The sequence below is a fragment of the Rhinatrema bivittatum genome, chromosome 1 (genome assembly GCF_901001135.1).
Source record: "Rhinatrema bivittatum chromosome 1, aRhiBiv1.1, whole genome shotgun sequence".
Lineage (NCBI taxonomy): Eukaryota > Metazoa > Chordata > Amphibia > Gymnophiona > Rhinatrematidae > Rhinatrema > Rhinatrema bivittatum.
The window spans coordinates 425,745,431-425,771,519 of record NC_042615.1 but is presented as its reverse complement, the minus strand read 5'-3'; the positions used below and the strand labels follow the sequence as shown (position 1 = coordinate 425,771,519).

The 26,089-nt window shown below is 44.2% G+C and overlaps 1 protein-coding gene across 2 annotated transcripts; it reads right to left on the bottom strand.

Annotated features, from left to right (window-relative positions):
• Window positions 1-2,893: 2,893 nt before the first annotated feature.
• On the bottom strand, window positions 2,894-6,517 carry FOXE1 (forkhead box E1). Of its 2 annotated transcripts, none has more exons than XM_029603740.1 (2): window positions 6,425-6,517; window positions 2,894-5,674 (listed from the first exon to the last, which is right to left on the bottom strand). In XM_029603740.1, exon 2 carries the CDS (start codon window positions 5,084-5,086, stop codon window positions 4,100-4,102), a length of 987 nt encoding a protein of 328 aa, XP_029459600.1. In that variant the 5' UTR covers window positions 5,087-5,674; window positions 6,425-6,517; the 3' UTR covers window positions 2,894-4,099. The 2 variants fall into 2 exon arrangements, with proteins under 2 accessions (XP_029459600.1, XP_029459589.1); XM_029603729.1 differs by having other exon boundaries at window positions 6,429-6,517.
• Between the last annotated feature and the right edge of the window lie 19,572 nt (window positions 6,518-26,089).

Genomic DNA, 26,089 nt, shown 5'->3' with positions numbered 1-26,089 from the left:
TAATAGTTTAAGAAAAACTAGAATAGTGTAGCCTCAGGTTTCTGAATTACCTACAATAGGCTGGTGAAACCCAGAAGAAAAGCAAAAAATGTTGTTATATATTTGAAGTCTTCTTAGCAATTCTAAGCAGAGATATTTCTTGTAAAATAAAGGGACATGTTTGGATTTCTATAAATGGCTTTGAGGAAAAATTAATTATAAATACCTCTGGTTTTCAACAGAAACAATCAAATTTATTTACAGTAAGATCTGTCCCTCAGCACAGTGCAGTTCAGGGACAATCAAGATAAGACAGCAAGCTTGTTTTATGAAGAATAAATATAGATAGATAAAACACATCTGAAAACTTAGAGTTGGAACAGTGTTTACAGTGATCAGGGATACACAGGCTCTCAGTCCCCATATTTTATTTTTAAAAGTCCTTATTTGAGAGCACAAAGGTCAACAGAAAACAAAATTGGAATAGATGAGAAAATTCTGTCATGGTAAATATTTAAGTAGTACAAATGAGAAAAAGATAACGAAATCTTTGTCCTAGTGTGTGGCAGGGGCTTTCTTGTGTTTCATTTTCGTCTTTATTTTTGTGGGCTTTGCTCCATGATTCACAAATACCGCTTGCAGAGTGTGTACAATGGATCAGTAGAGGATTCCCTTCACTTCTGCAGGCCCAAGCACTACTGGTTAGTTTTTCACAATATCAGTGTTTCTTTCATCTATTACCTCAGCTCCTCTTTGGGTCTCATTCCAAGGTCTCCTTTTGTTGTTTTGATATATGTTATTCTTTCTCACACTTTGAGAGGCTAAACGATATGTGATTTAACATTGCTTTGAACATCTCTTTCCTCAAGACTGTTCATCAGCTGTTTGTATTGAATCAGCTTAGTGCCTTCATGGTGTTTTTATAAGAATCAGCAGAGTATTCATAACGCTGGGAACGGCTAGATTGAAACATTTAAAAACTTGAAGTAATGTTTTCTCATCTGAAACGAAATAAAATAACAGCAATAAAAGAGAGGGGAGGGAATCTGAATGATTTGGGGCCAAATTTAAATTTGGGGCACATAATATCAAACTTTTTAAAAAAAACTGCAAATAAGTTTTCTACACAATTTTGAAAAGCTGGGAATTTTTCACTGATTGGACAAAAGCAATATACCTCTAGAAAACCTAGTCGCAAAATATTTTAAGTTAACCCAATGCAAATGTAACTATAAGTTGAAATGTAAGTGCTGATTTGTATATCTTGAAAGAGTGCGTCTCTTGATCCAGCCTTCCAGGACTAAGTGTCCTGTCACAGCTGAAAGAGAAAAATCACACAAGCAAAACTTGTGTAAAGATACTGCGGGACTTTTACTCTATTCTTGTTCTTTATGGTAAAAGTTCCGCAGTGACTTTAGGTGACATTTTTGCTGGCAGGATTTTTTTTTCTGGATTTCTTTTCTTTTCCCCAAACTTGCAGGAAATTCAATATTTGGGCCAAAGAAGGGCAACTGCAAAATTGTTCAAACAGTCTAGCTTTTATCTTGGGGGCGGATGAAGTGAATTGTGCTTTTTACTCAAAACGTAAATAAGGTCCTTTGTTTCTTTTACCTGTCAAATAAGACTGTGAAAGTATTACTAAGACTGCTGTTTAAAAACTAGACAAAAAAAAAAAAAGAAGCAGCAATGCAGGCTGTAATTCCTTCTATCCTTCAGTGACTACAACAGTGCTGTACAGCTGGAGGGCTGTGTGTGTGAGAGAGCGTGTGTATATATATATATATATTCAGTTAGTCCAATAAAAAGATATCACCTTATTTTCTTTTGTTCATTCACCTTTCTTTCCATGCTTGCATTTTTTTATTTATATTTCTTCATTGTCCGTACTAAAAGAGTATTTTTTATGCATACTTAAAGGTTAGTAGTGTTAACCAAAAAGACCATTTTCTCTGTCTAGTAGCTGATTGTGTAGCAGGTGTCTTGGATGCAACATTAATTTATTTAGTTTTAATTTTTCTTTCTGTTTTATGATTGACTTTGGTTGCCTGATGCCCTTAGCAACAACGAAGTATAGCTTTTGTAGGAAGTGTGTGTGTGTGTGTGTGTGGGGGGGGGGGGGGGGGGGTGTTGGAGAGAGAGATTATTTGCGTTGTGGTTGTCAGCAGTCCAATCAGGTACTCATAGTCAACAAAACAGATTAAAACGTTTATAAACGGAAATTCAATAGATTAATATTGTATCCTAGTTACTTGCTTCATAGTTAGTCCTAAAACAGATTTAAAAAATATTTCCTGCAATGGGTCAAGATTCACCTTGAAAGATTGCCCCTACTGAAAAAAATAAAGAGCCAGGTGAGCAAGCTGCTGGCAACCTTTCAATGTTTCTGGTGTTTATGTCCTATTTTTCTCTCTTTTAAATTTCATTTTTGTGCTTCTATATATAACTTGTGCATTAATATTTATTTACTTTGACAATTAATTGTAATACCTTAGACTGTTTATTTCACCTCTAAATTGTCTTTGGAATGATAAAGTAAATAATTTGGAAACCAAATGTAATTGACACTGTGTTTAAATGCCACTTGCTTTTTCATGTAAGGTAAGACATAACGAACAGTTTTCACCTTTTACATGGCCAAAGACTGGTGTGTTTTATACATGTATGTCTGCCATTAAGGTGATCGCTGTCAGGAGTATTTTATTTAGCGTGGTTGCAGTATAAATCCACTTGTGTGCGGAAGTAAAAGGCCAATATACAAAAAATGTAAGCCAGTACCATTTTATTAGGTTAACTTCATGCATGTCTTGACTATCTTTCCCGGAACTACACAGCCTGTATATGTTAAGTGCTCATTTTGTTTTGACCTGATGAAGAGAGTGTACGTTCAGAAAGCTGATTAAGAAATATATTCACTTAGTCAAAAAAAATGTATTTTCTTTTATTCATTCACCTTTCTTTTCATGCATTTTTACATTGTTATTAAGCTTATGAACTTCTAATTTGAAAAATCATTACAATCTTCCTTTATATTCATATCACGGAGCTGCAAATAGACACAAATGTATAAGAATATTGAGACTGTTATTTTTTTTTTTTAAATAAATTATACTTGTGATAGTTTACTGCTCAGGTTTAGGTTCACACTTGACCTGGAATCGACCTAAGACACCTATTCGAATTCTCTCGGTAATATTTTTTAAGCTAGTTCAATAAAAACATGTCATTACTTGGTGAGTTTCTTCGTTACTTAGATTGAAATATTTCAACTTTTAGTTACTGTAGTGCAAAAGATGTAAGATAGTAGCATAAAACCCATTTATTCCATTTTCAACATAACCTTCGTGAATCAAGAGGAGAACTTAGTATGGTATATAATCTGATTATAAGACTCTAATTACCTTAATTATATTTTAACAGAATTAACGAGAACAAGAACCCATCCCTTTCGGCACATATATTTAATTGAAAGTCTCCTGGGCTGAATGTTGCTACACATCCTGTGTGTAGTTTTTATAAATCTATACCACCTTTTACTTTTTAAACCCTCCAAGTTCCGTTTTACTCAATAAAGCTAAAACACGGACTGCTTTAACAGCGCCTCTTTTATTGCAGTTATAATTTGCAAGCCAAGCGTTTAAAAACGGTATAAAAAATAAAGCTGTCCGCAGGGTGCAGCGTCCTGTACAAAGCCAATGCAATTTCATTTGAATAATCCAAAGTTTCTTTTGTCACACTTTGTTTATAACTCACCCTGCACCGAAAACCAAAAAAAAAAGAAATCTGTGGTGACAGACTACTAGTGCATACAGAATCTTCTTAACATTTTCTTAATTCCACTGGGCATGGGAAAAGGAAGACACAATATTACATTCCGCTTTTACACACATGGGAATAGTTCCACTCGCTGTAAGGGAAACTGGGGGCTTGCTGTGAGTTCTTCCCCCCATGTTTTGGGAAAGCGAGTATAAAAGTGCGTCCATGGTTCCGCTGTGATGTCTCCCCCCCAATGAGCTAAATAATGAAAATCCTATCTCTGGAGCTGTTGGCAACTTTCGAGGTTCACAAGGCCTCTTTTCCAGTCTTGCCATCGCTGACACTTGTACTTGTCACTGCAGCCCTCTCACATGGCCGGCACGAACCTCTCCATGGTGCCCGCGTAGGCGGCCTGCCGGAGGTAGGAGGCGCCGCTGCCGCCGCCCAGCTGCCCGCTGCCACTGTAGCCGCCGAGCGGGGAGGGGTAGGGGCCCGGGGACATCCGGCCGTAGAAGTCCACGCCCTCGCCGGCTAGCAGGGGCGGCGAGGCCAGGCGAGCGGGGGCCCCGAAGATCTGGCCGGCGCCCGGGTTCCCGGGCAGCGGGCAGTGCGCGTAGGCCGCCCGGGGCAGCCCGGCGCCCCCGCAGCCCTGCCCCTGGTAGCCGCCCCCGGCGAAGGTGCAGGAGCCCAGCTCGGGGCTGGGGGGCTCCAGCAGGCTGCCGACGACGCCGAAGCCCGCGGGGGCCGGGTAGGGGGCGAGCTGCTGGCCGTAAGCGGGGTACAGGGGCCTGGCCGCCGGCCCGGGGGGGAAGAGCTCGTGCGGGTGCGGGGGGTGCAGGTAGGCCGGGTAGGTGCTGAGGTCGCAGCGCTTGAAGCGCTTCCTCCGGCGCAGGAAGCTGCCGCTGTCGAACATGTCCTCGGCGTGCGGGTCCAGGGCCCAGTAGTTGCCCTTGCCCGGGCGGCCCGGCTCGCGGGGGATCTTGACGAAGCAGTCGTTCAGCGTCAGGTTGTGGCGGATGGAGTTCTGCCACTTCTTGGGGTTGTCGCGGTAGAAGGGGAAGCGCTCCGTGATGAACTTGTAGATGGCGCCCAGCGTGAGCCGGCGCTCGGGCGCGTGGGCGATGGCCATGGCGATGAGGGCGATGTAGCTGTAGGGCGGCTTGCCCCTCTGCGGCGCCCTCTTCCGCCTCCGGCTGCCCCGGGCGGGCTCTTCCGGCTGGGGGGGCCCGGCGGGGCCGCAGGCCTCGGCCTCCTTCTCCACCTTGACCACCGGCATGGCGAAGCTGGGGGCCCGCTGAAGGCCGGCCCCGGCCGGGGGGGCTCTGGCAGGCGACGGCTGCCTTTCCGCGGTCATCCCCACTCCCCCCCCCACTCGATTTCTCTTTGAAGCTGATCCTTTAGCTCGCAGTCTGGAGAAGTGGGCAGGCGCTTGTACAGTCCCACCAGAGATTAGCCTGGGGGGAAACCATTAATTGATAATGTGCATAGAAAAAAAAGGTGGCTTTTACATCTGTAAAAAGTTCCAGCGCACCTGTCACCGAGTCTCCAAACTCGGGTGGGGGGGGGGAGAGAGAGACGCTTCAGTCAGAGACGCTTTAGTGCTCCCTGGACTATATGGAGAAGGGATTCATATCCATCCCCAGCACAGATTCTGTAAAGACAAACAGCCATACAAAAAAGAAAAAAGAAATCCCCAAGGCGGAAGGAGTGAATCAAATCAAGATTCCTGAAGGTGCTGTAAATATCTGCAGTGACTCAGTGTCTCGGAAGCTGCTTTTTTCCCCCCCGGCTTTTGGGGTGCAATAAGTCGAGAAATTCCTGGTTTCTTTGCTCATCACGGCCTCTTCTTTGCCTGAGAAGCCGTCACTCCCATTTGGAAAACTCATACCTCCTCCTCGTCACATGCAAACGAAGGCCTTCGAACCCGAGCTTCCACACACATCTTAAAAAGAAAAGAAACAGAATATCTTAGAGCAGACCCGAATATCAGTCACCACCATGCACTGCAGGAAGCGACAGGCAGCCGGGCATTCCCCCGCGGGATTTAATAACCATCAGGGACAGGAAGGATTCCGTACGGAACCCCCGCAAGCTCTTATTCTCTCTCTCTGCTCGATATTTGGATCGAGGGGCGGTGCTCGCCTACAGGGGACCCTGGCCCAAGTCACAAATGTCACCGCAAGCCAGGAAAGGGAACCGTCAGGAAGCTCAGCGCTTAACAAAGACCCTTTCTGAACAAGTTGTTCCCGTTTAATGGACGCTACCTGGAAATGTGAAGTCAATTATAACAATAAAGCCAGTAAGAAATGCAACTATTTCACAAATCGAAAAAAACCCCCCAAAACGTATTTCCCAACAGCGGCAATTTTGTGCAGATATGGAGGAAGGAAAAAGCTCTCGATCTTTACAAAAATAATCATAACACAGTGCACATGTTAACAGAAAATAAATAAAGGTTAAATGTACCAGCACCCACCCTACACTGTCCTAGGGTAAGAGCCATACGATTTCTCCTTTACACAACCATCAGCTTTTCCTCAAATCGTTTTATCACGGCGATCAGACAAATGAAGCAGTAAAATCTCTGCCCCCTCTATACCCCGGCAGACGGTAGATTCTGCAACCTGCAAAGAGGACATGCAAACTCTCTTCGAAGCTAATGAGCTGGAATGAAAACAAATGAGCGGCTTACTCACAAACCCTGTGCTGAGAGGCAGATCTGCTCCCTCCGGGTTAGGAAAACTCGAATTAACTTCCCGTGCCGGCTTTCACCCCAACCCTTAAATAAAGCAGGAATTTTATGTAGCTGCTCCCTAGCCAGGTGTCACAATAAGAGCTCCCTGTAGTCTCACCTGGAAGCTGCCCAGGAGCCCATTGTAAAGTAAGAGCCTCCCCACCCCATCCCTCATCCCACACACTGAGATCCCACTGGGTCGGAGCATTTTTTTTTTTTTGTTTGTTTGTTTTTTTACAGCGCTGTGAAATCTTGCACCACACGCATGGTCTCCGCAGAGCCTAGGAACGGTTTTCATAAAACTCTAAAAGAAAAAAAAGAAAGGGGGACAAAACCTAATTTCCCTCCTCCCCCGATCTCCCCCCCCTCCATAAAAAATTAAAAAAAAACAACAACCACAAGAGCAACAAAGGCATTATTTTTTTTCATTTGTCCCTGTGTAATCCCAAATCAGATTAAAACATTCCGAGGCCGAACGCAATACTGGAGGTAGTAAACTGCAGGTACCTTTCAAGAGGTGGTAGAAGGGAAGACATCCACTGGCAGAGAAGAGGTGCCAGCGCCTGTTGGGAATAAACAGTGAACTGGATTTATGCAGACTGATTAGGTTGATTATTTGCTCATCGGACTGTTTCTGCAGCCTTTATAGTTTGAAAGACTTGGTTAATAAAATAGGTACATTTTAACAAGATAATGCATTTATTTTGTTTTTGTTTTATTTAAATTTTGTTCGGTGTTTTTTTTTTTGTTCCTTGCATTGGTGAGTCGGAGCACGATCTTATTTTCAATAAAAGAAAAATAGTACGGGCAATTTCAGCTGTGAAGTCCCCCTTATTAAAATAAACTATATGTGCGCATGGAAAGAGAGACAGAGAGAGCCGTGGAAGCAATAACCACTTATAGTCTATATCATATCCTAATTATTATCTCACTTTTAAGACGCATTCTCCCGCTTTGTGTAAATTGCTTGCATATTTCAAGTTGGAATCGCTTCTTTCATACGAAACCAATATTTTTCGTACTAATCTATTCATATAAGATGTACTCGGGATTTATTTTTCTTAAAAAGACTTGTTTAAGATATTCAGGCTAAAACCAATTTCTAAAGGATTAACCATAAAACACAGGTTCGGAATTGTGAAATGTTCTCTCATCTAAAATTTGAAAGGTGATTTTATTCCTGACATCAACAAAATTCAATGAACCTTGAGCATTTATTTAAAATCATAATCAAACAACAGGTTCAGAATCTGAAAAAAAAGTTTTATTTTATTTATATAGAGAACACAATGTGCTTGTAAATACATTTCTAATTTTACTGTAGTTTATTCGTCCATTGCTTTACCTAGAATAAAAAATAAATAAAAGCATATTCCGTGTACAGGGGATAAATATTCATATTTAAACTTGGATAACTTTAAAGTTTACCTAAAATTGTGATTTTAACTATTGTAGATAAAAATGTATTGGTTATACTCCGTTCTAAAGGCCTGAGGACACTGTTTGTGTACGCCCTTCTGAGAACTCCCCATATTTTATACATACAACCTATATGATATATATGTAGAATGTGACATTGTGAAAGTCAGAAAGTTAACCATGATATCATTTGTCTGGAATATTTCTTAATAAATTCCCAATGAACCGAAATCAAGATTTCCAATAAGTATAGATATTTTATTTTACTCGACTTCCTCTCTAAGACTGGGAAAGTGAGTACTTCCTGATTGGGCAAGGAAAAGCATCGCTATCAGAGCTCAGGTGCCAAACTAGCAGTCATAAGGAGAGGGAGTGTGTCTATTTTCAGCATCTCCTGAGCTAATCAGAGTATTCATTAATGACTGACCATACTTGAAAGGTGGATTGTAAATAAAAAATTACATTACATTATATTACATTAAATGTCGATTTCCCTTTAATTGTGCTTAAGTACAAAACTGGCACATGCCAATGAGGAACAAACAAACAGACAAAAGACACAGCTGATTTATTTGCAGAAAATTTAACAAATATTTAACTTAAAAAGTATTTTCTAATATAATTTGATTTATTTTTAATAATTTTTTAATGCAAATAAAATGTTTAGCTTTCATGCCGTATTATCTTTAAAATAAGTTACAGCTTGTAATTCAGTACCCCTAACATCACTAGAATCATAACCCTGTCACGTCCATTAACATAAAAAGAACGACCTTTGTTGAGATTGTACGAGTGATGGTCTTTGGACTTTGCTGACGGATATTCAGTTATGCACGAGTATGATATACTTTGCATTTAAAGGTTCTATACACTAAATGTCTGCTCCTATTTTGTGTCTCATCCTTAATTAATAGAGCTATTCATAACTATTGAATTCAGTAAAATAATGTTGCAATTTTTAAAAATGAGGATATTAATTTTAAAACATGAATTACATTGGTTAAAACCAATGAGTGGAAACGATTTACTTGCTTGGCCAGGCAAAAGCCATCGAGATGGGGGAATGCAGAGATACATTTCGTAAATGCAAGAGAGACAGCAGGCGCTGAGGGTCTTCAGTAAAGGCTTCCCGTGCAGATTTTGGATCTGTGGTATAGAATTATTTCCTTTTAACATTACATGCATTTTCTACAACATAAAGACACTGGGGCCCAGGTCTGAAAATTTAGCAGTTTTGCAAAAGCCTTTGAGCTCTTTTATCGGCTAAGAGTGTAGTGTAATGTATGCACGTTATAAAGCAAGTTACAGGATGATTAGGGCAAATTTTGCAAAAGTTGCCTTGCAATTATTTGGAAGGGATGGTCCGAGCACAAATGTTCCTAGTGAGAATTATACAAGGAAATGAGCTGTAGGAGTGGCTAAACAGTGCTTACAATTTTATCTTTTCTGGAAAAAAAAGTTGTTTTATTTTTTCAATAAAAAAGTTTATATACAATTTGTTTGCTGACCAGTATTTCTGTGAAATCCAGGGGTAAATTCAGCTCCACTGCAGAACCTTGAGAATCCCCTGGTAAATTAAACGTGGCTCCTTTCCCTCACTAACAAACAACTCATTTCCTATTCTAAAAATGTCCCCCCCCCCCCCCCAAAAAAAAAAAAAGAAGAAGAAAAAACCTTATAGATACATTTTGAAGGTATACGGTTCTTCAGGACATTTTTAAAATACGTGTCATCTAAGATCCAAGCCAAGAGTGGAAACTGTGAGCTGAGAAGGATCCCTTCAGTGAGACTGCGAGCCTGTGCAATAGTGGGAAGGAAGGGGTTGGGGATGTGAATTCTCTGCCACACAATCCCACTGGAGATCTGATTATTTTAGGACTGGGATTAAACCTCCAGAGTGGCAGTTACAACCCTAAGTATCAACTATTAGGAAAACCTGCCTGAATAGCAGTTGAAACCCTAAACAGCAGTGATATGATTCGTATCCAGGTGATGGCTTAGGTCAGGAATGGTGAACGCCAGTCCTCCAGTGCCACAAACAGGTCAGGTTTTCAGGATATCCACAATGAATATGCATGAGAAAGATTTGCATGCACTGCTCCCATTGTGCGCAGATCTCTCTCATGCATATTCATTGTGGACACCCTGAAAACCTGGCCTGATTGTGGCACTGGAGGAGTGGCGTTCACTATCCCATTAGCTTTAAGAGAAACAACATTGAAAAGATTGAGAAGGTCGTTGTGGCAGATTTTGGATAGCCTTGAGACAGTGGTTGAGAAGACTGGTAAAAAATATTGAGGGTGGGAAAGCGGAGGGCAGAAGGGAGCTGGTATTGGTTTGCCTATGGAATTTTGCATGTGCCTATACCTAAAGATCTCAAGGAGCAGACTGAATGGGCACTTTCTCAGGCCGATACAGTAAAGTCCGCGGGAGAGCGGGCGAATGCCCGCTCTCCCGGCGCGCGCACCGGCCACTCGCCGGTGCGCGCGATGCAGTATTTAAATTAGGTCCAGCAGTAGATCAGGGCAAAAGGAGGTGCCAGGGACACTAGCACGTCCCTAGCGCCTCCTTTTTGACAGGCGCGGCGGCTGTCAGCGGGTTTGACAGCCAACGCTCAATTTTGCCAGGGTCGGTTCTCGAGCCCGCTGACAGCCACGGGCTCGGAAACTGAGCGTCTGGTTTTCGGCCCAACAGCCACGGGCCGAATTCAAATTTATTTTTTTTAACTGTTTTTACTCTTTGGGACCTTCGACTTAATATCGCCATGATATTAAGTAGGAGGGTGCACAGAAAAGCAGTTTTTACTGCTTTTCTGTGCACTTTCCCGGTGCTGGAAGAAATTAGCGCCGACCTTTGGGTCGGCGCTAATTTCTGGCTGCACATTTTACTTTCTGTATCCTGCATGCATACCTAATAGGGCCATCAACATGCATTTGCATGTTGAGGGCGCTATTAGGTGCTGCGGGTTGGACGCGCGTTTTCCTCCCCTTACTGAATAAGGGGTAAGGGAAAACGCGCATCCAAGAGCAGGCTAACTGCGCTCCGTCGGTGCGCACTGTACTGTATAGGCCTGTTACGTCTTTTATCTGCCATCATTATCTATGTCAAAATAATATATAGAGTGCTGCTTGGATAGAAAAAAAACATGTTTTGGTTCTCTTGACAATTCTATAATTACATGTCAACGTCCTAAATTCAGATGAATTGCTGCATTTGAAAAATATTCCTTAATAATTCTAAATTTGTCATTCAAACTTCTACATGCCTTCCATGTGCTTTGTCATATTACCTGAAGGAATATTTCACATTATTTTAAGGAAATATGACATTTTATTTACTTTAATCGATAGTGTAGAAAATGCCTTATTTAGTTGTACTGAAATTTTTAGCAGCACTTCTGGTAAATATAGTGAATAGCACAGGTAACAAACTGACCAGCTTCTTGCATAAACTTTTATTTTTTCTCGGTGTAGGAAGTGTTATGTTACGCGCTCTGCCTGTGGCCATCCTGCGCACGGGCCTGCTCACTTTCATGGTTCCACAGCGGTTCTTGGACGACCCCTCGCGGTAGTTGCCAGCCCAGCCAGGCCCCGGCGTCCCACGGCGGCGGTTGCTGGGCCTTCCATTGTGCGCCAGGCCTCACGCTGAAGTTCGGCATCCTCTGCTATGTTAGCCATGCCCCTACGTGCGCACGGACCGCCTGGACTCATGTAGAGCCAAGGGCGGGTCTTAGCTCCGCGGCGCACCCTGATTGATCCCTCAATATAAGGAAGTTCCTGTCTATGCTTCCTTGCCTTGGCAATCAGGTCAGTTTGTTCTAAGATTGCCTCTGCGTTTGTTCCTGCTCTTGCCTGTTTCTAGTCTCGTTCCAGGATCCTTCTGTTCCAGCTCTGTTCCTGACTTGTTCCTGCATCCTACTTCCTGTGTTTGTCTGTCTACCCAGGTAGTACCAGGTAGTACCAGGTAGTACCAGGTAGTACCCTCAGACTGTCTTACTGGTACTGACCCAGCTTGCTCCTGACCTGCCTGCCTGCCACCTGCCTCAAAGACCTCAGCTTGCCCCTGACCTGCCTGCCACCTGCCTCAAGACCTCAGCCTGCTTTTGACCTCCTCTGACCTCCGGTACCTGACCCCTGCTTTGCTGACCATTCCTCGGACTGACCTCTGGAGCTTGACCTTTGCCTGCCTGATCTTGTCTCCAGATTCTGGCTCTGTTCCTCGCCTTGTTATCACCAACTTTGTTCTGTTTCTCCTTGTTCCAACCAGCCTCCAACTTCGAACCTGATCAAGCTCCCCCTGTGTCCGTGGGCACACCGGACTTTAATTCTTTCAGGAGACCCTGCGAGGCCCACCTAAGTCCAAGCGGCCCGGGTCTTTACAGGCTCCTCCAGGGGGGACCTTGGGCTTCTAGTGGTGAAGCTCTTCACAGCCTCTGTCTCCTCCAGTGCTCCGCCCCCTGGGCGGAGCACTGGAGTGACCTCCTGTTCCCTTTGAGGAGACATTCCTTCACTGTCCCAGGACAAGGGTCCACCCCCGAGCGCAACATGTTATAGGTGTTTTTCTGAGTTTGGTAAACACTAGGGATGTGAATCGTTTTTGAACTATTAAAATTATCGTCAGATAATTTTAAAATCGTCCAAAATTGTTAGAGTGCATGATACAATACAAATGCCCCCGATTTATCATCAGGGGCATTTGTATTGTATCGTTAAATAGGGCGCAAGAAAACCGGCACACCAAAAAACCCCTAAAACCCACCCCGAACCTTTAAACAAATCCCCCATCCTCCCGAACCCCCCCAAATGTTTTAAATTACCTGGGGTCCAGTGGGGGGGGGGGGGGTCCCGACGCGATCTCCCTCTCTCTCTCTGGCCACGGCTGCATTGAGAAATGGCGCCGGTGGCCCTTTGCCCTTATCATGTGACAGGGCAAAGGTAGCGCCGGCACCATTTTGGTTCCTGGCTCCCGACGTCACGCGTGCAGGAGATCGCCCCCGGACCCCCGCTGGACCCCCAGGGACTTTTGGCCAGCTTGGGGGGGGCCTCCTGACCCCCACAAGACTTGCCAAAAGTCCAGCGGGGATCCGGGAGCGACTCCCTGCACGCGGGCTGTATTGCCAATCTTCAAAATGGCGCCATTTTGCTACCTTTGCCCTCACTATGTCATACGGGCGATCGTCGCCCGTATGACATAGTGAGGGCAAAGGTAGCCGTTGGCCGTGCCATTGGCCAGCCCCTGTCACATGGTAGGAGTAATGGCGCCGGCCGTCCGGCGCCATTACTCCTACCATGTGACAGGGGCCGGCCAATGGCACGGATACCTTGTCACATGGTAAGGGCAAAGGGCCATCGGCGCCATTTTTATTAGTGGCAGCTGACGGCCCGAGAGCGGGAGATCGCTCCCGGGACTTCCACTGGACCACCAGGTACTTGTAAAAAGTTTTTGGGGGGTTCGGGAGGGTGGGGGAAGCTAAGGGATCAGTTTTAAAGGGTCAGGGTGGGTTTTTTGTTTATTGGCTCGGGCACAGCCGATAAACAAAACCGCGATCAGGCCGCACGAAAAAGAATTAACAATGTGAATTGGAACCGGAATCGGAACCGATTCCAGTTCCGATTCACATCTCTAGTGCCTACACTTGTCAGAGGGGATTCCCGGCGTAACCTGCTCCGCGGGCCACTACCGGATCTTCTCATCTGTGGTCTCACTCTGGGCATTCCCCTTTGCTCAGCACTGTACTACTGCATCTGCTATTCTGTGGACATTTTTGTTTTTTCCATTTATAATAAAGTCTCTACTTATAGCTGTGTTCCATGCCACTGAGTCTGCGCCTGCTGATGGTGAGGCTAACAGGGCTCCTCCCTGTGGGCAGAGACACCTCTCATCTCAGCCCAGGGTTCACATTCTTCCATAAACATAACAGACACTCCACAATTCGATTGGAGCACTCTACAATTGTCCCAATGGGGCAACTCCTGCCATAAAAAGTGCTTGGAGGTCGTGTCCCTGATACCTTGCCTAGCCACTACAACATCCCTTCCGGGTCTTCCGCTGCAGAACTCCTCCTTCTCGGATGTGTTTTTGAAGAAAGCTGCGGACACCCTACTTCCTCACCGCTCATTTGGTTGTGCTATAAACTTATTGCCTAACACTGAGCCTCCCCGAGGAAGGGTCTACCCACTTTCACTAACAGAGACAAAAGCCATGTCTGAATATATACAAGAAAATTTGGCAAAAGGCTTCATTCAGGGCCTTGCGCCTAGGCCTGCTGCCTGCCCCACTCCCCGTGGCTTCCTCTGGAACCATCGCTACTTCTACAGTAAGTACTCCGTTTGCAGACCATTACCCTATCATCTCTACTGTGGAATCCTCATCGGTGTATCCCGCTCTGCAGACCACTGCCGTATCATCTCTACAGAAGAATCCTCTTTGGGTATACCCCAGTGCACAGACCCGTGCACCTCTGTGTCTGTGTGACTTTCCTGATACATGCCCCGCTCCGTGGGCAGTGTCACTCTACTTCTCTAATAAAGACTCAAGGACTGCTGAGCTGTATCTAATGTCAGCGCCTGGCGCTGATGCTCCGTGGCTCCACCCCCTGGGGCCACCCTCTCTAGCTCCTTCTGTCTTTCCTGCTCGCTCTCTCTCTCCAGTAACCACTGTTGTATGCACCCAGCAGCTGAGACCTCGCCTCCTGATGGTGAGGCTCTCGGGGCTCCTCCCTGTGGGTGGTACCATCTCTCACCTTGGCCCAGGGCCCACATACCCATAAATCCTAACATTTTGTTGTCTGGGGCTGCCTCAGTAGCAGCAATATCTTCTCTCTGAGCACTTGTGTACATGACTATTTAATTGTTTTGATTACTGTAATGGACATTGCATACAGCTAGGTGCCTCCCATGAATGTGCTCTCAGCATTCCATTGCAATTTAGATTCAGAGGCTTGTTGAGATTCTTTAAAAATGGTCAGGAAGCTGAAATCAAGAGCAAGATATGTTATCTTTCCTCAAGATCCAAAGCAACAGCGATTTCAGCTTCTGATGATACTACTGCGGCTAGATGAAGAAATTCTAATTCTGTTTGGCTGTGGGAAAATGTCTCAACCATTTCTTGGATGTGCTTATTCTCAGACCACTTAGCAATATGTTTATATATCCACTCTTTTATATAAAATGTGGTGGGATTTGCAACTGTTGAGAATTGGTTTAAAGATTACTGGATTATTGAGGGGTTCTGGTGGTATCAGTAATCACGGAAAAATGCTCAAAGTCTGGGACAGAGAATCTATTTTTTAAATCTTGCAAAATTGTGATTCTGCTGTATGTGCAATGAGTTTTGCATTTGCTCTAAACATAGGGTGTGTGCAAAAATAAAAATAAAATTCCTGCAATTTCTGTCACAATGCTTGTGTGAAAACTCAACAAACATGCTTGGGATTATTTTAGCCTGCATAATTTTGAAAAAGTAGTTTAGTTTAAGATGAAAATTGCACCCTCTTCTTCTCTCCCCATGCATATGAACAATTATGGTGCTGCAGGATTTCTGCATAATCCTTCAATCTGGCCCATACTGTTAGTAAAAGAATTGAAAATTCAAGCTGCTGCAAAGTGATTAGCTCTGAAATTTCCTTAAACAACCTCCTCCATAATACTCCGGAACCTCTGGTATCAACCGGGCTAGCCAGAGCATCACAAATAACCCCACACTCTCTGGATGTGATGGGTCAAAATTAGATACCAGTGTCAAACCTGTCCATAGCTGGGCTAGAATACTGCTAAAAAAACCCCAAATTAAGCTGTTTTGATTGATTCAATGGGCCTGGAAGCCAAATTAGCAAGATCAGTTCTAAATGAAAATGCACTTTTCCACTGCACTGATCACAGTCAGTGAAGTTTAGTTTTAAGTAGATTAGACGCTGTCTGTTACTGAAACTAAACCAGCATATTTTATGAATTAAAAAAAGCACTTATTTTTTAACTTTGTCTGGCCACCTGTCCTGTCTGTGACGCAGATGTCAGACCAACATTATAGATGGGACAAGCAGGCGAGCAGATAAACAGAAAGCATAAGAATGCCCACAGTGGTGGAAAAGAACAGAATAGTTGGCTGGAAGGACAGGCCCCAGTAGCCAAAAGGAACGAGCCTGTGACCTGAAGAGAGGTACGGTGACAGCTAAGTAGTAGTAGTAGTAGGATAAGATAGGGATAGGAAGGAGACAGAGAAGTAGTGGGGAAGAGGAAGGGGGAAGGGGAAGGGGATGGGAAGAGTGACCACTTACTTACTATTCCCTCAGTAAAAACAGCTAGACTAACTCAAGTAAGGGATAGGGCCCTATCCCTAGCAGGACCTATAATATGGAACACCATGCCCTTGGAAATCAGAATGCAAAGAGACATCAAAGCATTCAGAAAAAGTTTAAACACATGGCTATTTAAACAAGCATACCACAAAGAGAATGGAGAGTAGAATCCAGGGAAATGTAGGATGCGGTCAGCAGAACTCCCACTCACACACACACCAGCTTACTCGAATTGTGTGTTTTTTATTTTTATTTTATTTCAACAACAAAGGATTAGATTTAAGTATTAATTTATCTTATAGCTGATGTAGGTAGAAGTAGACATGACTTATCATACCCACCAATTAATATTTAATATGAAACTATGTTACAGTATTTGATGGCACCTGGTTAGTTGATATAATTTAACACTTAAGCAACATGAAGTTATGTCCCTTATTGTGAACCGCTGTGATGGCATCTGCTTAACGACGGTATAGAAAAGATTTTAAATAAAATAAATACTTCAATGCACACTTAACAAACACACACAAACACACACAATCACCATTTCTTCACTTCCACAAACCAACTGCAACACACACACACACACACACAAAACTTGTAGGTCGTGGAGTTATAAAACATGCTCTTTCAAGCTGCTATGCAATTCTAAACATGATTGACCTTAGGTCCACTTAAGAGCATTAAGGCGCTCAGCTTTCTTTGGGCATCTCTTTTGTGAAGGTTCGTCTGTATCTGCATATCACATCTTTATGCATCCATTACTTATGTACTCAATGCCTTGTTGCTGTGTAATCCTTCCTGGGCCTACTTTTTAGGAAAAGGCAGAATATCAGATGCTTATAAATCAATAATAATAATAACAAAAAATATATCCTTTCAGGAACTGTTTGCAGAATAGGCAAGCAGAGGAGGATGGCTCGTATTGTCACGATAAGCAATGGACATTGCATGAACAGCTGGATCCAGTTCCAGGTGATGGAATTTATGATGCTTAGTGCACACAACTGGCCCCAGGAGTTTAGGACAACAAAGTACAGCAACTTAGAGATTTTCAGAAATAATAATTCCATGGCATGTTTTTAAATTGACAAATGATGAAGTCCATTATTGGCTGTGTGCAGCTGTAAAATATTGCATAGGGCACAGGTAGGTGACATTCCTTCTTCCTCAGTGACAATAAACTGAAACAAATCAAAGGAAAACACATCATCTAAATAATTTCTTATTTTTTTCTGTTTATAGTGAGATTGGACTACGTTCTCTTCTACTTATGCTTATGTACTTGCCCAAACAATCCAATGACCTTCCTTTAGCACTAAATTCTAATCTAGGCTTTTTTAAAACTGAGATTTTCATCTGCCTCCACTTACTTTCCATTAGCAGGATCCTTTTAAGCCCATAAGGTATTCTGTAAAGAGAAATGTTAAGACACAAGTAAATAAATTTCGCTTTTAGAGGCTTTTATTGTGATCCTATATGGTGGTGAGTAAGGAAAATCTTGTCTAGACAGTTTGGAAGGCATTTTTCATTTTAATTTCATCTTTTCATTTTCACACTTTGAGTAACAAAATATGGAAATCAAGAAAATGCCACACACTGTTACAGATTATCCCCAAGAAAAATCCAACATAACCAAGAAAATTACAATATATCACAGGGAAAGCCAAGCCTACAATAAGGAGGTTGGGGGAAGGGGGAGGGAGAGATGGAAAATAAAAATACACAAGAAACTTCTCCCAAAAGAAATACATTAATTAAATGGAAATGCACCTAATACCTCCTCTAGACTTTTCACCCTCCACTATTCTTCTTGAAAGACAGAAAAGAAAATCAGCTGAAAGACAATTTATCTTGTAGAAAATCCTCCAAATGAGATGGGTCAAAGAACACACACATATTTCCTTTCCTTTAGAAAGTAGTCCTCAGCCCCACCACATGCGGCCCTTAGTAGAAGAAATGCCTGCCTACAAAGCCGGGTAAACCTAGCCGCATCAAAAATCATTTTTATAGCGTGTCCACAAAAAACACATTCCTGTATTTAAATTACAATCTAACCCCTAGATTCATCAAAATGTGATAATGCTTCCACTAAAGAAAAGGGGCATGTTTTAGAATTACCGCATTGGTAGTATTGCATGTGCAGTAAACTTTTTGTGCCCTGCAATAATTAGGGGGGAGAGAGAGAGAGAGAGAGAGAGAGAGAGAGAGAGAGAGAGAGACTATCTATAAGGCCCTCATAGTAGGGATGTGCAGCAGGGACAGATTCGTCCCATTCAGTATTCGTATTCGTGGGGACCCAAATCCATTGCATCCGTTTTCGGGGGACCCCGATCCGTTCATTAGTTACATATGTATTCGTTTCCCAAAAATCCCCCCATCCCAACCCTTTAAATTTAATTAACTACAACCCCCCACCCTCCTGACCCCCCCAAGACTTGCCAAAAGTCCCTGGTGGTCCAGCGGGGGTCCTGGAGTGATCTCCTGCACTCGGGCTGTCGGCTGCCGGTATTCAAAATGGCGCCGATAGCCTTTGCCCTTACTATGTCACAGGGGCTACCGGTGCCATTGGTCGGCCCCTGTCACATGGTAGGAGCACAAGATGGCGCCATTTTGAATACCGGCAGCCGACAGCCCGAGTGCAGGAGATCACTCCAGGACCCCGCTGGACCACCAGGGACTCTTGGCAAGTCTTGGGGGGGGGGGGGGGGTCAGGAGGGTGGGGGTTTATTCGTTAGTGATACGTTGTTTTCGTGGGGGTTTGCCATACGTTTCCTGACCCCCACGAATACAATGAATATGGCATATACGTTGCGGATTGCCAATATGTTGCAAGTTTTTATATTTGTATAGAAGGGGCATCTAATAGCTCGAGGTGAGATTTTGGTGGTGGTTTAGGGTTTAGGGGCCAGTTTTCCATGCAGAGTGAGACGTACAAACTGCACAGTACACCTGGTACCATCAAGCTAGGCTGAGATTAGTACAAAATTTCATCTTTGTGAGACTTTCCTTACTCCAAATGATGTCAAATCTTCACCAAGGTGACACAATCAATATGTGTGAGAGAAAGACACAGGAAAAAGTTTGTGCCTCCCACCACCACCCCCTAATAATCCATGAGATAACAAATGGGGAGCAGCTGAGTGGCAGTGGTGAATTGATTCAGCGGTGGCCCAAATGCGAGAGCTCTAAGCCTCTGGTTCATCAGCGCTTAAATATCACCCAAGCTCATTACTGCAGTGCTGGATGATGCATTGATATAGCGCTATGAAGAATATTTCTTTCTTTCTTTTTTTTTTTTTTTAACAAATATCTTATTTATGTCTTCTTCTGTGACATATACTGCTTGGTTTTATCATGACTTTCCCTTTAAAGGTCAAATTTAATTTAGGTGAATCAAGCCCCTGTGCTGCACTACCACAGATATTACATTCTGGCTTCAACCTTGCTGCACCTTTATTAAGGCTCCTTTGTGCTTGTCCCATGAAATCTTGAATTCTGATCGTTTTTGTCCCCATCACCTGCAGAATGAGGCTGTTGCACACATTTGATTATAGTGGAGATTTTAGTTGCCCAGTTAAGCGATTTATTGATACAAGAAGTCTGGCCTTTTGAAAATGACCAGGCATCAGTAAATTCTTGGAGGTGCTGATTTTCTGGCTTGTGTTATTTGACATTTAGAGAATTACTCACTCTTCCACATTTTCGTTTTCTCAAGCACATGACACATTCTCAGATCAGCGTTTGACAAATCAGTCCCCAGTTAGTCCCAAGAATGGAGCGGATTTTTCAAAGCCATAGCTAAGAAATTGTGGGTTAAAGTAAAAGGCATAGGAAGTAAGGGGCAGGAAAAATGGGAGGAAGCATGGCATCATATATAAAAAAAATAATATTAAAGCAACAAAATTGCAAGGCTTACAAGATAAGGAGGAGGCAGTGAGGGTTAATCTGGAAGAACAGAATGGAACATCTATTTATATTGGTGTAATATACAGACCTCTATCATAAACAGAATTTGTTGCCAGAGGATGTGGTTAGTGCAGTTAGTATAGCTGTGTTTAAAAAAGGATTGGATAAGTTCTTGGAGGAGAAGTCCATTACCTGCTATTAATTAAGTTGACTTAGAAAATAGCCACTGCTATTACTAGCAGCGGTAACATGGAATAGACTTAGTTTTTGGGTACTTGCCAGGTTCTTGTGGCCTGGATTGGCCACTGTTGGAAACAGGATGCTGGGCTTGCTGGACCCTTGGTCTGACCCAGTATGGCATGTTCTTATGTTCTTATGAAACAGACAGAGATTTAATGAAGGACATTCTCAAAATTGCTATGAAAGGGGAAGTGCTATTGCTAGGGGATTTCAATCTGTTGGATGTTGATTGGGACATCCCGGTTGTGGTGTCTTCTAGAAGCAGTGATATTTTGGATTCTTTACAGAAAGAACTGCTCTGTCAACTTTGTTAAAATGGGAAAGTACCTCATGGTATCATTTGCTGAATGGGAAAGTCTAGGGGAAGTAGCAGTGGCAAAATCAAAAGGAGATAAGCAGAATATAATGTAATAAATAAATACATAAATAAAACAAGGGCAACTAACCATTTTGATAGGAAAGTAAATAAAGAGAAGAGGAAAAAAGAAGCTGCTATGCTTTTTTAAAGAAGTAGCTGAAAAGGTAATGAAAAAAGGTTAGTGTTCATAAGCTACAAGAGATGGCAGAAAGAGGAAGGCAGGCGACAATATCTAGAAAAGCCAAGAGAACCTGGGAAAGGCAAATTTCAGGATTCTCATTTTTTATGAGGGCATAAGTGGGGTTTTCCTGCTGAGCATTTTCTTGTGAAGCAATTATTATTAGGTTGGTCTAGCGGAGTGGAGGCTGCTGCTTGTCACCCATGAGATTTTGATGGATATAATCCCAATGTTTGTGTTTCAAATTTTGGTTTGTGTCTTTTCTGCTTGGCTTTTGTTCTTGCTTTTTTTTTGGAGCTTTTCAGGTTGGCAAATTGGTGGCTAGGCCAGGGTACGGGGCAAATCACAGTAGTTTACCCATTTGGCATGTAGTTTTTGATAAAGACAGCATTACCCTGCTGATTCCTCACTCTAAGACGTATCAAGCAGGCAGAGGGACTACTTTAGTTTTGAAGGCAGTGCGAGGTTTGCGGATATGTCTGGTATCCAATGCTGAAAAATATTGGAACCTTGATCCAGCAGGAGGGACTCGTTTTTGAATGCACGCAGATCTCAAGCCACTGACAAGATATCAGTTTGAAATGGTTTTGAAGGCAGTATTAAAGAGGGAGGGTTTTGATGTGGGTTGCTTTGGCACTTGCTCTTTTAGAACTGATGCTGTGGCTTCTGCTGCACTATAGGATTCATTGGAAGTCTGATGCTTTGGAGTCTTATGTACAACTGGGGGTGGGGAATGTTTAATTATTGTTATTAACGCTTGTTTCTTTCCTTAGATCGCAGCTGGTAGGATCATTATCCCAGGACAAGCAGGATGCTAGTCCTCACATATGGGTGACGTCATTCACGGAGCCCTTAAGCGGGAAAAACTTCTGGCAAGTTTCTAGAAGCTTTTGGTTTGGCTGCCTGAGGCTACTGAGCATGCCCGGCATGCCATGATATTCCCTGCCACAGGGGTCTCACTCCAGTCTTCTTTTTTCCGCGCTGCTGACTGCATCGCGTTCTTCTTAGGAGCCTGTGATTACCTCACAACGTTAAAAGTTTTTTTATAACTTTTTTCACCCTACCGGGTCTCATTCGGTTTGTCACCGGCTGGTGACAAACACCATAACTTTTTCTTCAAAAAAGAAACACCGATCGAAGGATGTCGACCGACAGAACTTCAGGGTTCAAAAAATGTCCGGCCTGCAACCGGACTATGTCAATTACAGATCCGCACGTCGAGTGCGTTCACTGCCTGGGAAAGGACCATAACATCGCGGCCTGTACCCAGTGCCAAGAAATGACGGCGAAAGGTAGGAAACTCAGATATGAAAAGATGGCTCAAATTTTTCAAATTAAAACGCCGCCATCACCGATAACTTCCTCCAAATCCTCGCCGACCGGCGTAACAAAAAAGTTATTGTTAACCAAACGCCTCGCCGAAGGATCGGGGGACGCCTCCTCGCCTACCCCGTCGACATCGTCGACAAAATCGGCGTCTGAAATTCATCCGCCACATAAGCACCGAAGACATCATGTAAGTCCTCCACTTCCACCGCCAGAGGAACCGGTGCCTAAACGCCGAAAAAAGTCATCGACCAGCGTTACAGAATCGCTGCCATCGACATCAGTATCTGACTTACAGGCTTTAATCAAGCAAATAGTTACTGATGTCTTCAAGGAAAATATGCCGGCGTCTTCGCCGATTCCGACCTCAGTGTCGATGCCGACCACCGAGTCGATGCCGACTTTACAGTCGATGCCGGCCATCGGGCCGATGCCGAACGACCAGTCGATGCCGACTATACAGTCGATGGCACCATCGATTTCGATGCCGATGCCACCATCCACCTCCAGACTCTACAATCATCGACGTCGATTTCGATGCCGATGCCACCATCCACCTCCGTGGCTCTACAACCATCGACCTCGATGACGATGCCGATATCAACGATCCTGACCGGCTCAGATACTACACGGGCTATCGATTCCATATCAATAGCCTCATCGTTGATCCCGCTGCAGCCATCGATAGCATCGATGACCTCTGCATCCTCATGGATTCCTAGGCCTATTTCTTCATCTACAGTGGCACCTCACTATACAATAACTTCAACTGCACCTCCTGTACACGGTCTAATTCCTGTCTCAAAAAAGGCACCAGGGAAGTTTAAACACACATCCAAGCCTGTCCCTGACAGATCTACTGAAAGGAAACTACATGCACTCCTCACGAAGCGATACCAGGATCTCTTGGCCTCCCTGCCTGTTGGATCTGAAGAAGAGGAAGAAATAGAGAGGGAGATGGAAGTAAGTGATACTTCCCCTGATCATCAGGATCCCTTGCAGGGCACATCTGAGATGTCCCCATCTAGAGTACAAATTTCTCAAAAATACAAGCCCATATCAGATACATGGTCAGATACACAATCTGACCATTCTTCGGAGGAATTTCTATCTGAACATACTCCTCCTCAAGCAAAGAAACAGTCCCCTCCAGAGGACTTATCGTTCTCAGCATTCATCCAGGAGATGTCAGAATCTATTCCTTTTCAACTTCAAACAGAAAAGGACGAAAGACAACAAACACTGGAAATCTTACAATTCGTAGATTCCCCAAAGCATAATATGGCTATTCCAGTACATGAGGTGTTGCTGCAGCTCCAACAAAGAATCTGGGAGCACCCTTGCACAACTCCTGGAGTCAACAGAAGGGTGGACTCTACCTATCTAGTCCAAACTGCACCAGGATTTGAAAAAACGCAGCTTCCTCACAATTCCCTAGTAGTGGAATCTGCCCAAAAGAAGTCACGAAGATCCAGAACGCATGCCTCTATTCCCCCTGGAAAGGATAACAGGTTTCTAGACCTCATCGGCAGAAAGATTTATCAAGGGGCTATGCTCAATTCCAGAATTGCTGCTTATCAACTATACATGACGCAGCACCAACGGAATTTATGGAAGCAAATAGAGGACTTTATACCTTCCCTGCCTCAGTCTCAACAGGAGGCAGCTCAACAGATTGTTCAAAAGGGCTTAGATGCTGGAAAGCATGAGGTTCGAGCAGCATACGACGCCTTTGAAACCTCTGCTAGAACTGCAGCATCTGGAATCTCTGCAAGAAGGTGGGCCTGGCTTAAAACTTCGGACTTGCGTCCAGAAGTTCAGGACAAATTGGTGGACTTGCCGTGTCAGGGTGACAATTTGTTCGGCACAAAAGTGCAAGACGCTGTAGCACAACTTAGAGATCACTCTGAGACTTTGAAACAGCTCTCCTCTTTGTCACAGGACACATCATCTCATCCTCCACGTAGGCCGCCCCGTAGAGACACAAAGCGTCCATTCTACAGGCCAAGGAGATATTATCCACAAAACACCAGACCACGGCCTGCGAGAACTCAACAGCGTCCTCAACAGCGACAGCAAAGAGCCGCACGGCCTCAGCCACCACCTCAAACAACTTCAACCTCTGGTTTTTGAAACCCGTTCCAGAGAACACTGCCAACTACCAAACCCTCATCCACACTTACCAGTTGGGGGAAGAATTTCCCAATTTTACACACAATGGGAAAATATTACAACAGATCAGTGGGTCTTATCAATAGTTCGTCAAGGTTACCAACTAGACTTCACATCTCCCCCTCAGGAGTTTCCACCAATAAACTCCTATCTAGACAACAATCCTCAATTACAAGAAGAATTATCTGCTCTTCTGACAGCAAGAGCTGTGGAACATGTACCACAAAATCAAAAGGGAAGAGGATTCTATTCCCGGTATTTCCTCATTCCAAAGAAAACCGGAGGCCTACGTCCCATTCTAGATCTCAGAAATCTCAACAAATTTCTCAGGAAAGAAAAATTCAGGATGGTATCATTAGGAACCATGCTTCCACTCATACAACAAGGAGATTGGCTTTGTTCTCTGGATCTTCAAGACGCCTACACTCACGTTCCAATCTTCCCACCACATCGCAAATACCTCAGATTCAAGGTGGGAAATCAACATTTCCAATACAGAGTCTTGCCGTTCGGCCTAGCCTCAGCTCCACGAGTATTCACCAAATGTCTAGCTGTGGTGGCAGGACATTTGCACAAACAAGGTGTTCATGTGTTCCCTTATCTCGACGATTGGCTCATAAAAAGTCAGTCACAGCAAGGAGCAGTAACTTCTAGGGATGTGAATCGTTTTAGGACGATTAAAATTATCGTCCGATAATTTTAATATCGTCTTAAACCGTTATGGAACACAATACAATACAGATTCTAACGATTTATCGTTATAAATCGTTAGAATCGTGAGCCGGCACACTAAAACCCCCTAAAACCCACCCCCGACCCTTTAAATTAAATCCCCCACCCTCCCGAACCCCCCCCCAAATAACTTAAATAACCTGCGGGTCCAGCGGCGGTCCGGAACGGCAGCGGTCCGGAACGGGCTCCTGCTCCTCAATCTTGTCGTCTTCAGCCGGCGCCATTTTCCAAAATGGCGCCGAAAAATGGCGGCGGCCATAGACGAAAAAGATTGGACGGCAGGAGGTCCTTCCGGACCCCCGCTGGACTTTTGGCAAGTCTCGTGGGGGTCAGGAGGCCCCCCACAAGCTGGCCAAAAGTTCCTGGAGGTCCAGCGGGGGTCAGGGAGCGATTTCCCGCCGCGAATCGTTTTCGTACGGAAAATGGCGCCGGCAGGAGATCGACTGCAGGAGGTCGTTCAGCGAGGGTTCCGGCGCCTCGCTGAACGACCTCCTGCAGTCGATCTCCTGCCGGCGCCATTTTCCGTACGAAAACGATTCGCGGCGGGAAATCGCTCCCTGACCCCCGCTGGACCTCCAGGAACTTTTGGCCAGCTTGTGGGGGGCCTCCTGACCCCCACGAGACTTGCCAAAAGTCCAGCGGGGGTCCGGAAGGACCTCCTGCCGTCCAATCTTTTTCGTCTATGGCCGCCGCCATTTTTCGGCGCCATTTTGGAAAATGGCGCCGGCTGAAGACGACAAGATTGAGGAGCAGGAGCCCGTTCCGGACCGCCGCTGGACCCGCAGGTTATTTAAGTTATTGGGGGGGGGGGGGTTCGGGGGGGTGGGGGATTTAATTTAAAGGGTCGGGGGTGGGTTTTAGGGGGTTTTAGTGTGCCGGTTTTTCGATTTTTCGATTTTTAACGATGTTCCGGCGAGGGATGGGGTTCGGGAGGGTGGGGGATTTAATTTAAAGGGTCGGGGGTGGGTTTTAGGGGGTTTTAATGTGCCG